General features: G+C 41.1%; 1 protein-coding gene across 1 annotated transcript in view; it reads right to left on the reverse strand.

The window, feature by feature from the left end:
* Positions 1-257: 257 nt before the first annotated feature.
* LOC124606732 (39S ribosomal protein L22, mitochondrial) overlaps positions 258-15,927 on the reverse strand; it is a 55,000-nt gene continuing 39,330 nt past the window's right edge. Inside the window, exons 4-5 of the mRNA XM_047138764.1 lie at positions 8,801-9,031; positions 258-370 (exon numbers count right to left, since the gene is read on the reverse strand). Coding sequence (XP_046994720.1) covers positions 8,808-9,031 — 224 coding nt within the window. The 3' untranslated portion in view covers positions 258-370; positions 8,801-8,807. The remainder of the gene's footprint in view (positions 371-8,800; positions 9,032-15,927) is intronic.

The raw sequence follows: 15,927 nt of genomic DNA on the forward strand, positions 1-15,927 counted from the left end.
GTTCATCTGCAGGTCTGGTGAACAGCATCGAGAAGCTGTGGATCACCAAGTTTCTGTTGTGAAAATACTCCCATCCCTCTCTATTGTACACAAAAACCAAGAGATGAACATTTCTTTGTTGGTGGAGATTCCTGGGCCATTATCTGTGAATCTGTAAAATCCAGTTACAACTTTATGGATGCAATTTGTAAAAGCCAAAGGGTGACAGTGTCAAGGTCAAAGATTAAGAATAACTACTGTTTAATGTATTAAGCTCGTAAGTTTTTCAATATACTTTTATTATAAATATTATATTTACAAGAATATTTTTCAGGACTGTGGTGTAAGAAAAGCAGAATGCAACTTCTGATACTGCAAGTATGGTGAAGATCTGAAACAAAAATTTGAAATATAATATATATGGGTCTAATGATACTGTTTGGAGTTATAGCTGTAAAAAATATCTTTATCATCTATCTGAATAGCAAGTAATCATTTAATTACAGGGGCAGAAACTCTAACAAAAGTATTGTGTAAGGACTGAATATAACATCAAGGCAGAGGTAACAACATAAGCTCACCAAACAAAATAAAAATCACCTCTCCCATCCCCTTCCCCAAAAGAAAGAGCACACTGATCACTTTGAAGCACTGTAGATGGTGTAGCAACAATATTAAGATAAGGATAGACTGCTACTCACTGTAAAGATGACACACTGAGTTGCAGACAGGCACAACGAAAAAACTGTTACACATTATAGCTTTTGGCCAAAGCCTTCTTCAGCAAAGAAACCACACACACATTCACACAAGCAAGCAAACCTCACCACACTCATATGACCACTAGCCCTGACCAGAATGTGACTGTCATATGAATAGCAATCTGCCTTGGTATGGGGAAGAGGGAGGGATAGCAGGGTACAGGTAGCAGGAGAGAAGAGCACAGTCTGGTGGCGCATGCAGGGACTAGAGACTGCCCAACACTAGACTGCCCAACACAGCATCAGGAGGTGCCTTGTGGGGTAAAAAACCGGGAGCAGAAAAGGAAAGGATAGGCATTGACAGAGGGCGGCACACAAAGAGGAGAGAATGTAAAAACTCTCCACCTCTCAGCCTCCTGGTTCCCTACTAGTCACTGTTGATGCTACTTCCCTACACACCAACATTTCTCATGCCAATGGCCCTACCACAATTGGAAACTACCTTCCCCAACATCTTTCAGACTCCATACCCAATACCTCAATTCTTATCCATCTAACCATTTTTATCCAAACGTTTATCTACTTCTCCTTTGATAGGAAGGTATGCAAACAAATCTACAGCACAGCTTTGGCACCTGTATGACACCCTCATACACCAATCTGTTTATAGACCACCTAGAGGAAATATTCCTAGCCTCCCAAAACTCCAAACTCCTGGTCTGAGTCAAATTCACTGATGATATCTTCATGATCTGGACCCAGGGCCAAGGCATCCAATCCTCATCCCTTCACAACCTCTACACCTTCTCCCCCATCCATTTCAACTGGCCTCAACACAGTCCTGGACATTGACCTCCTCCTCTCTGACAGCTCCACCCACACCTCCATCCACACCAAACCTACCAACCGCTAACAGTACCTACATCTTGACAGCCGCCATCCCTTCCACACCAAAAAATGCCTCATGTACAGCTTTTTCCCAATATGCTGAAGATCTCACCAAAGCCTTCACAGACTGGCACCATCCCCCAGATCTAGTCCTCAAACAGATTTCCCATGCCATTTCTCTATGCATCCCTCCACCTCCAAGAGCTAGCTACAAAAGAGTATCCCCGTTGTCACCTAATTACACTTCGGAGTGGAAGAACTTAATATCATCCTTCGTCAGGACTTTTGAGTATCTATTATCATTCCCCGAAATGAAGGACATCCTACCCGGGATCATTCCCACCTCTCTTACAGTGGTGTTCCATTGCCCACCCAACCTCCTCAACATCCTAGTCTATCATTACGCCACTCCCATCTTGATCCTTACCCCTGAGCAACATCCACGTGCAAGTCCTGCTCAAGCCATTCACCCAACACTCTCGTACAGCTTCTTATGTTGGTGTGACTAACAACCAGCTGTCCACCAGGGAAAAAAGCCACAGACAAACTATGGCTAAGAGCAAAGTGGACCACCCTCCAGCACAGCATGCAGCTGAAGACAACCTGCTTCATTTCAATGGCTGCTTCAGAACCCAAGCCATCTGGATCCTCCCCCTCCACAACCAGCATTTCTGAACTGCACAGGTGGGAGTTCACCTTACAACACATTCTCCACTCCTGAAATTTTCCTGGCCTCAGACTAAGGTAATCTTCTGTGCCCACACCCTCCACCCAACAGTTTCTATCCCCTTGTCCTATCATCTTTTACCTTCTCACATTCCCTTCCCCTCTCTGTGTGTCACACATACCCAATTTACCCGCTCATCCTTTTCCCTTCCGTACTCCTCCCCTTTTCTGCTCCCCATATTTTTCCCACATACCTCACCTCCCGACACTGCGTCTGACAATCTCTGGTCTATGAACTCCCACAAGACAGCACTCCCCCTCCCCCAATACCCTGCTATCCCTCCCCCTTCCCACCCCACTCCACATTGCTATTCACATGACAATTGCAATCCTCTTTGAGTTGTCATGTATGCATGAGGTATGCTTGCTTGAGTCAATGTGTGCGTGTTTTCTTTACCAAAGAAGGCTTCTGCCGAAAGTTGTAATGTTAACAGTCTTTTCATTGCACCTGTCTGCAACTATATGAGTTATCTTTGGATGATCAGCATTCTATTCTTTTCCTAATATTGCTGATATTCCAACGCAGTGTGTCCATTGTTTGTATATGGCGTAGGCCAGTTATCAGGCAGTCATGTGATTCTCACCACTGACGTAAGTCATGCCAGTGAAGTGTTGTGTAAGTGCCAGTCAGATGTATGGAATCAGCACATTAAGATCTGTCAACATGGAGACACAACAGAGTGGCAGAAGGAAGTTATCATGTTATCATGTCTACAATGAATTATATAACATTCACAGCCATGTAACACAGTGCAAAGTTGGTGGTCGTAAACAGATCACAGCCAACACAGACTGGAGGGAAACATCAGAACTTGTCAGTATATACTACTAGATAGAGATAAATCATCATTTAACATTATTACCAAAAATCTCAAAAAGTTCTTAGCTGAGTAACTTCAAATTATTACACAATACTTTAATGAACATTCAGGCAGGCATAGGCTACATATTTTGATATATATAATATGTGATATACGAAGAGAAAATGTTTTTACTAAAAATCTCAAAGTTATTGAGTGATTTATGTCAAACATTCCACATGGGAAAAATATATCTAAAAACAAAGATGATGTGACTTACCAAACGAAACCACTGGCAGGTCGATAGACACACAAACAAACACAAACATACACACAAAATTCCAGCTTTCGGAACCAACAGTTGCTTCATCAGGAAAGAGGGAAAGACGAAAGGATGTGGGTTTTAAGGGAGAGGGTAAGGAGTCATTCCAATCCCGGGGGCGGAAAGACTTACCTTAGGGGGAAAAAAGGACAGGTATACACTCGCATACACACACATATCCATCCGCACATACACAGACACAAGCAGATAAATGTCTGCTTGTGTCTGTGTATGTGTGGATGGATATGTGTGTGTGTGCGAGTGTATACCTGTCCTTTTTTCCCCCTAAGGTAAGTCTTTCCGTTCCCGGGATTGGAATGACTCCTTACCCTCTCCCTTAAAACCCACATCCTTTCGTCTTTCCCTCTCCTTCCCTCTTTCCTGATGAAGCAACTGTTTGTTGCGAAAACTTGCATTTTGTGTGTATGTTTGTGTTTGTTTACACACAAACACACACACAAAATGTACAGGTTTTCTGTTAAAAACAACCGCAAGAAAGAAAGTAGCAGGGCGTTTAAAATGTTAGACAAATTGTTTCTCTTACATGTAGTCTTTCTCGTTAAACATATTTTTAAACAAAAATTGTATGCACAACAATGTGTTGTTCCGTTTTCTGCCTCGCAGTCCATTTTCACAGAAAACGGAAGATTGTATTCTGTCTTATCAGCTTATGATTAGAATACTACTACAGAGAGCAAGGGGAAACTACGGCCGTAATTTTTCCCGAGGGCATGCAGCTTTACTGTATGGTTAAATAAAGAAGGCGTCCTCTTGGCTAAAATATTCCAGAGGTAAAATAGTCCCCCATTCGGATCTCCGGGCGGGGACTACTCAGGAGGATGTCGTTCTACGGATCGGAGCGTGGAATGACAGATCTCTTAATCGAGCAGGTAGGTTAGAAAATTTAAAAAGGGAAATGGATAGGTTAAAGTTAGATATAGTGGAATTAGTGAAGTTCGGTGGCAGGAGGAATAAGACTTTTGGTCAGGTGAATGCAGGGTTATAAATACAAAATCAAATAGGGGTAATGCAGGAGTAGGTTTAATAATGAATAAAAAAATAGGAGTGCGGGTAAGCTACTACAAACAGCATAGTGAACGCATTATTGTGGCCAAGATAGACACGAAGCCCATGCCTACTACAGTAGTACAAGTTTGTATGCCAACTAGTTCTGCAGATGATGAAGAAATGTATGATGAGATAAAAGAAATTATTCAGGTAGTGAAGGGAGACGAAAATTTAGTAGTCATGGGTGACTGGAATTCGAGAGTAGGAAAAGGGAGAGAAGGAAACATACTAGGTGAATATGGATTGGGGGGTAAGAAATGAAAGAGGAAGCCGTCTGGTAGAATTTTGCACAGAGCACAACTTAATCATAGCTAACACTTGGTTCAAGAATCATAAAAGAAGGTTTACACATGGAAGAATCCTGGAGATACTAGAAGGTATCAGATAGATTATATAATGGTAAGACAAAGATGTAGGAACAACGTTTTGAATTGTAAGACATTTCCAGGGGCAGATGTGACTCTGACCACAATCTATTGGTTATGAACTGTAGATTAAAACTGAAGAAACTGCAAAAAGGTGGGAATTTAAGGAGATGGGACCTAGATAAACTGACTAAACCAGAGGTTGTACAGAGTTTCAGGGAGAGCATAAGGGAACAATTGACAGGAATGGGGGAAAGAAATACACTAGAAGAAGAATGGGTAGCTCTGAGGGATGAAGTAGTGAAGGCAGCAGAGGACCAAGTAGGTAAAAAGACAAGGGCTAGTAGAAATCCTTGGGTAACAGAAGAAATATTGAATTTAATTGATGAAAGGAGAAAATATAAAAATGCAGTAAACGAAGCAGGCAAAAAGGAATACAAACGTCACAAAAATGAGATCGACAGGAAGTGCAAAGTGGCTAAGCAGGGATGGCTAGAGGATAAATGTAAGGATCTAGAGGCTTATCTCACTAGGGGTAAGATAGATACTGCCTACAGGAAAATTAAAGAGACCTTTGGAGAAAATAGAACCGATTGTATGAATATCAAGAGATCAGATGGAAACCCAGTTCTAAGAAAAGAAGGGAAAGCAGAAAGGTGGAAGGAGTATATAGAGGGTCTATACAAGGGTGATGTACTTGAGGATAATATTATGGAAATGGAAGAGGATGTAGATGAAGATGAAATGGGAGATATGTTACTGCGTGAAGAGTTTGACAGAGCACTGAAAGACCTGAGTCGAAACAAGGCCCCGGGAGTAGACAACATTCCATTAGAACTACTGACGGCCTTGGGAAAGCCAGTTCTGACAAAACTCTACCATCTGGTGAGCAAGATGTATGAGACAGGTGAAATACCCTCAGACTTCAAGAAGAATATAATAATTCCAATCCCAAAGGAAGCAGGTTTTGACATATGTGAAAATTACCGAACTGCAGTTTAATAAGCCACGGCTGCAAAATACTGACGTGAATTCTTTACAGACGAATGGAAAAACTGGTAGAAGCTGACCTCAGGGAAGATCAATTTGGAACACGTGAGGCAATACTGACCCTACGACTTATCTTAGAAGCTAGATTAAGGAAAGGCAAACCTACGTTTCTAGCATTTCTAAAGGTGGCAGGGGTAAAATACAGGGAGCGAAAGGCTATTTACAATTTGTACAGAAACCAGATGGCAGTTATAAGAGTCGAGGGGCATGAAAGGGAAGTAGTGGTTGGGAAGGGAGTGAGACAGGGTTGTAGCCTCTCCCTGATGTTATTCAATCTGTATATTCAGCAAGCAGTAAAGAAAACAAAAGAAAAATTCGGAGTTGGAATTAAAATCCATGGAGAAGAAATAAAAACTCTGAGGTTCGCCGATGCCATTGTAATTCTGTCAGAGACAGCAAAGGACTTGGAAGAGCAGTTGAACGGAATGGACAGTGTCTTGAAAGGAGGATATAAGATGAACATCAACAAAAGCAAAACGAGGATAATGGAATGTAGTCGAATGAAGTCAGGTGATGCTGAGGGGATTAGATTAGGAAATAAGACACTTAAAGTAGTAAAGGAGTTTTGCTATTTGTGGAGCAAAATAACTGATGATGGTCGAAGTAGAGAGCATATAAAATGTAGACTGGCAATGGCAAGGAAAGCGTTTCTGAAGAAGAGAAATTTGTTGACATCGAGTATAGATTTAAGTGTCAGGAAGTCCTTTCTGAAAGTATTTGTATGGAGTGCAGCCATGTATGGAAGTGAAACATGGACGATAAATAGTTTGGACAAGAAGAGAATAGAAGCTTTCGAAATGTGGTGCCACAGAAGAATGATTAAGATTAGATGGGTAGATCACATAACTAATGAGGAGGTATTGAATAGAATTGCGGAGAAGAGGAGTTTGTGGCACAACTTGACAAGAAGAAGAGACCGGTTGGTAGGACATGTTCTGAGGCACCAAGGGATCACAAATTTAGCATTGGAGGGCAGTGTGAAGGGTAAAAATTGTAGAGGGAGACCTAGAGATGAATACACTAAGCAGATCAGAAGGATGTAGGTTGCAGTAAGTACTGGGAGATGAAGAAGCTTGCACAGAATAGAGTAGCATGGAGAGCTGCATCAAACCAGTCTCTGGACTGAAGACCATAACAACACAACTACTACAGGATCTGAATTGTATTAACATTAGACTAAGCTAAAGGCCAGAGAGAGGGGGAAAGAGGAGATGGTTAGCATGGAGGAGGGGGGAGGGAACAGGAAATGAACAGAGAGATGTGGAAGAAGTAGATTGACAGAGGGATGGAGGAGGAGGAGGAGATGGACAGAGTGAGAGATAGAGGGGGGGGGGGGGGGAGGGGGGAGATTAGGACATGTGTCCAATTCCCATACAAAACTAGCAATTCTGAAGCACTGCCACATTCACTAGTGACAGTTAATTTCAAACCCGACATGGTTCCCTTACTGGTGAAAGCAAGGTCATCTAAACTAGTTTCCCTTAGTGAAGGGAACTGCATGCTACAGGCTTCTGGCATCAAGTACAATACAAAGACCATAAAGACCATGGCTCACAGCAGCACATAAAGCTAAACTTCAATGGGACAAACAACACGGAAACTGTACAGCAATTGACAGGAGGCATGTAATGTGCTGTGACAAGTCACTATTTTGCCTCTTTTCAAATGATGCAAGGTACTGATTGCACCAACGGTCCAATGAAGCATTTAACCTTCAGCATGTGGAGGATGTGGTTCAGGCCAGAGATGGTTCTGTGATGATCCCCCCCCCCCCTCCCCTCCCCCCCCCCCCCCCCCCCCAGAACATGACTTGGGTCTAGTCATTCAGTTTACCATGAAAATGAACCAGAATGTATATTTCAACATTCTCAGTGACCAAGTGTTGCTCATTTTCCTGCATTTTTATGGTGAGTATGCAGTGGATACACTCATCTTCCTAGATGACAACAGCCTTGTCTTGACTATGCTAAATAATCCCATAGCAGGTGAAATGCAGCAGTCAACAGCCTCATAATATGACAGCTCCACAGGGCCTAATCATTGATGAGTGGCTTCAGCTCGATACAGTGCACATGAAGCAACTTTTAGGCTACCTCATTGAATTGAGGCCATTAATGTGACTAGAGGCTTATACACAACAAATATGTCCAATGTTCATTCCCAGTATCTTATTTTTTTGCATATTTTGTTGCATTTATAATTTTTTGTACAACATCAAGTATTTTCAAAATGGGTACCGATATGGAATTAATTCTCATTATTGACTTAGAGAGCTCAAAATTGTCTTTCAGCTTTAGCAGTATTGTTTTATCATTTCTGGAAGTTGTTTTCTTCACAGTAGCTCCAGAACATTCAATAATTTTCATTCCAGTATATGTTGTGCAGTTAGACCTGTATTTGTATGATAACAATTTCTTACAGAATTACATGGTATTTTACAAGAACTGCACAGTTGCAGTTCTTATTTTGTTCAGTTTGGTTTACACTATCAACAAGTCTTAACATTCCAGCCCAACTGTGTAAGTGGAATGTACTGGGAAATGTAGCACATCTTGAAATCAAATAAAGTAAAATTATAATTGTCAGATGTGAAACTTCTTGACTACTTGTTTAAAAATAGTATGAGTAAATATCATACTAGAGTTCGATGCATTTTAACACCAGGAGCTATGGCCAACTTCACAACAACCTGCATAGTTAGCAGAGAAAGCTCAGGTTCCTACAATTCAAAATGCAACTTGTGTTTTTAGACCATGTAGTGTGTAACTGCAAATAATATGATTTCAATAGTTCTCTTTTTCTTTATTCCTGCTTTCTGATGGTACAATGCAGTATGGTAAATGAACTGTAGGTGACAACACACTATATTCCCTCCTCATACATTTATTTGGTGATACATACCTGCCTCCTACAATGAGTTGGTGATCTTCCTGCTCCGCATCTTAGTCAGCCACTTGTCCAGTAATTCCTGACCTGAGAGTTCTCGTTGATATGGATAATAGTGTTCTGGAGGCTTCCCTTCCTCCAGCCGTACAAAGTAATGACAGTGAAAGTACTCCACTAAGCCGTGTCTTGCTCTTGCATGTCTCCGTATGCCTTTTACAACCAACCCCTTGCCAACAAATGATTCAGCTGCATAAAGAGAGAAATGGAATCAGAAGTATAGCAAGTCAAAGTCTTGTCCAGTAAACTAGTTGGTGTTCTTAAAAAATAAAAACACAATCTTAATATGACTGCCATCTGCAATAAGCAAATAGGTGGGTTACATTATTCTGAAAGGACAGGCTACTAGTGGTTATGTTGTTTAAACAGTTATCTACTGAAGAAATGTATCCCCTAGCAGCCAGCCTCACTTGCAAATTTACATTTTTCAGTCAGTTTAGAAGCCAGCCAAATTTATTAAAACCACATCAGGTGCAAGGTGAATAATTTGACATTTGCTACTATATCTTTCTCTTCCCCTTCCCCACCCCCTTCAAGCTGTTGGTTGCATCCCACTTGATGTTACATTCCAGCCTGAGATGCTGGAGCTGGCAGTCATGTGTGCATGAGGTGTGCTTGCTTGCTTGTATGTGTGTGTGTGTGTGTGTGTGTGTGTGTGTGTGTGTGTGTGTGTGTGTGTGTGTTTTACTAACGGAGGCTGTGGGCAAAAGCTTTATGTATGTGTGTTTTAACTGTGCCAGTCTGCAAGTCTTCTTTAAGGTAAATAGCAATCTCTCTTTTCCTACGTTGTTGATATTCCCACCTGGAGTTTCCAGTGTTCGATTTTTGCTTAAAGACATTTGTACCAACTCAGGGACTTGAAATTTTGATGTTTCTAGCCACACTACACACGCTCCTGTGCAATTACTTAAGGAATAAACTAACGCAAGGGAAGCTTTTTGGGTGCTATGCAGTAGTGTTGTGTTAGTAGAAGGAAATGGGGTATGGTCTAGCACACAGGAACTTCCAGTGAAACAAGGTGTTTGTCACCAAAGATGTGTAGAGATTCAGTATCACTCATAATAATTGAAAAAGTTGCCAGAGATACAAATGCCCCATGTTTTTGCTATAATTTAATTTATTGTTTAGGTTTTTATCATATGACCAACATGTAAAGTTTTAGGCATCAGTCCTTTACAGTCTGGGTGCAGTCATAACACCACATCACTTCCTGATAAAGCTCCACTGCAAACCTGAAATCAACTTCTTCAGAGTGCATGGTGTAAAAGTACAGAATTTCAGAATCCTTACTGATATTGTTTCCACAAAACCTCACTTCCACATTTGATAAATCATAGTAAGCTATTCGAATTTCATGCAAATTTGCAAATATTCTTGATAATCAATTACAATTTTGGTGAGAGTTTGAGAGTTGAACAGGTTATTATTATTTTTGTGAGGTACATCTGGAGGATGTACTGAAACATTTAAGTGTAACAAACTAACAAAGAACACCCAGAAAATGCAGCTTAGGGCAACCCTTACACTCAAATTTAGTTGAAAGAATGTTACAATGTGTTAAAATCTAATTTCCACCAAGATTGTAAAATAAATTTATTGCTATTTGTTACATATTTTGGCTCATTCTGTCTTCTGATCCATACCTTTCAATTCTCAACTTTACAGGCTGGGAGTCAAATGAGTGATCATCTACGCCAGTAACTGGAGTACATGTCTCTTTGATATTCTTTGGACATAGTGGTATCACAGGATATAATATAAAATCCTTGATATATGCAGATTAAGTGATCCAAACCTACAACTTCGCTTCCTCACAGAGACTACAGGATGACAGTGAGAGAATTATAAGTGAAAGAGGGAACAGCATTTAGGATGGACCTTGTAACCAAGGGATGATTTGTTTGCCTCAATGATATATAGATAGCTGTACCTTAGGTGCAACCACATTGGAGGACTATCTATGGGGAAGCCAAAATAACATATAGTTCCTAAAGAGGGGCAAAGGTACTTTCAGTAATTGCATGGGTAACAGTCTGGATGATTGACTCATCTGGCCTTATAACATTAGCCAACACAATCTCCCTATATTGTTACTATGAACAGCTCAAAGCAAGAGGAAAGTACAGCTGACATATTTCCTGAGGACATGGCAGATCTAATGATAATGGCATCCCCTCAAGCAGAATATTCCAGAGGTAAAATAGTGCTTCACTTGAATCTTGAGGCAACAAACTACACAGGAGAAAGTTGTAATCAGGAAAAGCAAATCTAGGGTACTATGGGTTGGAACTTGGAACGTTAGATCTGTTAATCAGATAAGTAGGGTAGGGAACTGAAAAAGAAAAATGAATAGGTTGAAGGTAGATACAGTGGGAATTAGTAAAGAATGGTGGCTGGGAGAACCACAATTTATGGTAAGCTGAATACAGGCTAATTAACACAAAATGAAATAGGGGTAAATCAGGAGTAAGTCTAATAATGTATAACGGAAATGCAGGTGAACAGCACAGTGAATACATTATCAAACCAATTTCCACCCCAGTAGTATTGCTTTAAACACCTATTAGTTGCACAGATGCTGAAAATATGCCTCCAAGTTCCATAGATGCTTAAGGGAGTGAAAGAATATACGATGAGATACAAGAAATTCTTCAATTTGTTACGGGACATTTAACTGTGACAGGGACTGAAATCTGACAGTAGGAAAACGAGGAGGAGAAAAAAATGTGGGAGAACATAGACTGGGTAGAATTTTACACAGACCAAACTTTAATCATTTCTAACACTTGGTATAAGAATCATGAAAGGATATGTGGAAGAGACCTGGAGACACTTGAAGTGTTTCAGACAGATTATACATAGTATACAGGGATTTCAAAGCCATATTTTACACTGCAACACACTTCCAGGAGCAAAAGTGCATTCTGACGATAATTTACTGGTGATGTTGTAGAAGCATTCATGGCTATGGGAAAGATAAAATCCATATTACTAAAAGCACTTGACAGAGCACTGATAGATCTAAGTTCAAACAAGGCACCTGGAATTGATAACATTCCTTCAGAATTATTGAGATCTTTGGGAGGAGCAACCATAACAAAACTACTCCACCGGATATGCAAGAGATATGAGGCAAGTGAAATATCCTCAGGCTTCAACAAGAACTTTAATGGGCCACGATAGCAAATTACTAGCACAAATTATTTACAGAAAAGTGGAAAGACTGGCAGAAACTAATCATTCAGAAAAACAATTTGGATTCTGGAGGAATGTAGCAATATGCAAAGAAATATTGACTCTTTGACTTACTTTAAAAGAAAGCCTGAAAAAAGATGTTAACTCATACTTCTAGCAGTAGTAGATTTAGAGACAGCTTTTGACTGTGTTAACTGGAACACACTCTTAAATTCTGAAGACAGCTGGAATAAAATAGATGGGGTGGGAGGTTATCTACAACTTGAACAGGACAAGACCATAGTTACAAGGGTCAAAGGACACATAGTACCTGAGAAGAGTGTGAGGCAGTGTTGTTGCCTGTCCCCCATGTTATTCAGTCTGTACAATGAGCAAGCAGTAAAGAAGCCAAGGAGAAGCTTGGTAAGGGAACTTAATTTCAGGGAGCTGAAATAAAATCTTAAGGTTTACAGATAACATTGTAATTCTGTCTGTAGCAGCAAAGAACTTGGAAAATCAGTAAAATGGAATGGACAGTGTCTTGAAAAGAATATGAAAATATTTGTTGACACCAACCTACATAGGGAGAAACGACTACCACAATAACATAAGGAATATCACAGTTTGTATGGAAAGATATAGGTGTTCATTCTTCCTGCACAGTATAGGAGATTGGAAAAAATAGAGAATTGTGAAGATGGTTCAATGAACCCTCTGCCAGGCACTTAAATGCAATTTGCAGAGTATCCATGTAGATGTAGGAGTTACAAGATAAACACCAGAAAAGTGGCACAGGGTTAATGTGTATAATTAAATGAAATCAGGTGATGCCAAGGGAGTAAGATTAGGAAAAAAAGAGACATTAAAAGTAGTGGACAAATATTTCTATTAGAGCAGCAAAGTGACTGACAATATCCAAAGTAAAGAGCATATAAAATGCAGATTGGCAATAGCAAGAAACGTGTTTCTGAATAAGAGAAATCTGTTAACAATGAACACAAATTTAATTGTTAGGAAATCTTTTCTGGGGGGGGGGGGATTTTGTGTGTAGCCTTGTAAAGAAATTAAACATATATAATGAAAAATTGACACAAAGGGAGGGTAGAAGTTTTTGCAATATTGTGCTACAGAAGAATGCTGAAAATTAAATGGGTACAACAGATAACTAATGAACAAGTTCTCAACTGAATTGGGTACAAAATATATTTATGGCACAACTTGACAGAAAGAAGAGATCACTTTGATAGTATACATCCTGAGGTGTTAAGTAATAGTTGATTTGATACTAAATAAACTGCACAGGGAGGTGGGAGAAAGAGTAAAAATTATAGAGGGAGGGCACAGCTTGCCCACAGGGCAGTTTCAAGGGGATAAGGAAACAGACTCAAAGTTTGTAACAATTAACATAGGTCAGGTATTTAATTGTGAAGTTTATTGAAAAAAAAAAACTATCATGATGAAAATTAGAGGAGAGAATAAAAAAGAGACTTGTATCTGACTAAATCAAAAAATAAGAATTTGATCTCAATGACACCACAGCACACATTATGGGATCGACGGAAGTGCAGTCACAGCCAAATGACAGATGGAGAAAAAAGTATTCATCAGGAAGGCATCAAATAAGATACAACAGGTAAGTGGTGTGGGCAGAATTTAATGAAACAGAAAATAAATATTCATTAAGGCAGCTGGAGATCTTCCAGGCCACAATTGAGATGTTCCTCCAATGTAAGTAAGGGGGAACTGGACAACAGTCAATCATCAGCAAAAAGGTGACAGATGTGAGGGAAGACCACTTAATGAATGTTACTAACAGCAGCCACTGCTGACAAGGTGGTACAGCTGGAAGCACCCTTTTATAAGAGATTTCTTATTGTAGTGTCTTATTTCCTCTGCCTGTACAAAAAGTTCCAAGTCAATTTATTCCTGACGTGTAATTGACGTCATCGTGGTTAACTATTGTGGTAGCCTGAACTAACGACTGTAAATAACAAATGTGCAATCGACCAGCTGGTTGCAAGCAGACAGTGTTAAGTAGTGAACGCTTAGCTGTAGTATGTTACCATTGTTGTGTCATAAATCCCAATATAGTAACGCCTCTAATCAGGTGTTCAAGACATTGGGAAAATCATCATATGCAACAAGATACTTTGTTAATATAATGGAAGGAAACATTCCACGTGGGAAAAATTATATATAAAAAACAAAGATGAGGTGACTTACCGAACAAAAGCGCTGGCAGGTCGATAGACACACAAACAAACACAAACACACACACAAAATTCAAGCTTTCGCAACAAACTGTTGCCTCATCAGGAAAGAGGGAAGGAGAGGGGAAGACGAAAGGAAGTGGGTTTTAAGGGAGAGGGTAAGGAGTCATTCCAATCCCGGGAGCGGAAAGACTTACCTTAGGGGGAAAAAAGGACAGGTATACACTCGCACACACGCACATATCCATCCACACATACAGACACAAGCAGACATATTTAAAGACAAAGAGTTTGGGCAGAGATGTCAGTCGAGGCAGAAGTGTAGAGGCAAAGAAGTTGTTGAAAGACAGGTGAGGTATGAGTGGCGGCAACTTGAAATTAGCGGAGATTGAGGCCTGGCGGATGACGAGAATAGAGGATATACTGAAGGGCAAGTTCCCATCTCCGGAGTTCGGATAGGTTGGTGTTGGTGGGAAGTATCCAGATAACCCGGACGGTGTAACACTGTGCCAAGATGTGCTGGCTGTGCACCAAGGCATGTTTAGCCACAGGGTGATCCTCATTACCAACAAACACTGTCTGCCTGTGTCCATTCATGCGAATGGACAGTTTGTTGCTGGTCATTCCCACATAGAATGCATCACAGTGTAGGCAGGTCAGTTGGTAAATCACGTGGGTGCTTTCACACGTGGCTCTGCCTCTGATCGTGTACACCTTCCGGGTTACAGGACTGGAGTAGGTGGTGGTGGGAGGGTGCATGGGACAGGTTTTGCATCGGGGGCGGTTACAAGGATAGGAGCCAGAGGGTAGGGAAGGTGGTTTGGGGATTTCATAGGGATGAACTAACAGGTTACGAAGGTTAGGTGGACGGCGGAAAGACACTCTTGGCGGAGTGGGGAGGATTTCATGAAGGATGGACCTCATTTCAGGGCAGGATTTGAGGAAGTCGTATCCCTGCTGGAGAGCCACATTCAGAGTCTGGTCCAGTCCCGGAAAGTATCCTGTCACAAGTGGGGCACTTTTGTGGTTCTTCTGTGGGGGATTCTGGGTTTGAGGGGACGAGGAAGTGGCTCTGGTTATTTGCTTCTGTACCAGGTCGGGAGGGTAGTTGCGGGATGCGAAAGCTGTTTTCAGGTTGTTGGTGTAATGATTCAGGGATTCCGGACTGGAGCAGATTCGTTTGCCACGAAGACCTAGGCTGTAGGGAAGGGACCGTTTGATGTGGAATGGGTGGCAGCTGTCATAATGGAGGTACTGTTGCTTGTTGGTGGGTTTGATGTGGACGGACGTGTGAAGTTGGCCATTGGACAGGTGGAGGTCAACGTCAAGGAAAGTGGCATGGGATTTGGAGTAGGACCAGGTGAAACTGATGGAACCAAAGGAGTTGAGGTTGGAGAGGAAATTCTGGAGTTCTTCTTCACTGTGAGTCCAGATCATGAAGATGTCATCAATAAATCTGTACCAAACTTTGGGTTGGCAGACTTGGGTAACCAAGAAGGCTTCCTCTAAGCGACCCATGAATAGGTTGGCGTACGAGGGGGCCATCCTGGTGCCCATGGCTGTTCCCTTTAATTGTTGGTATGTCTGGCCCTCAAAAGTGAAGAAGTTGTGGGTCAGGATGAAGCTGGCTAAGGTGATGAGGAAAGAGGTTTTAGGTAGGGTGGCAGGTGATCGGCGTGAAAGGAAATGCTCCATCGCAGC

The sequence above is a fragment of the Schistocerca americana genome, chromosome 3 (assembly GCF_021461395.2).
Source record: "Schistocerca americana isolate TAMUIC-IGC-003095 chromosome 3, iqSchAmer2.1, whole genome shotgun sequence".
Taxonomy (NCBI): domain Eukaryota; kingdom Metazoa; phylum Arthropoda; class Insecta; order Orthoptera; family Acrididae; genus Schistocerca; species Schistocerca americana.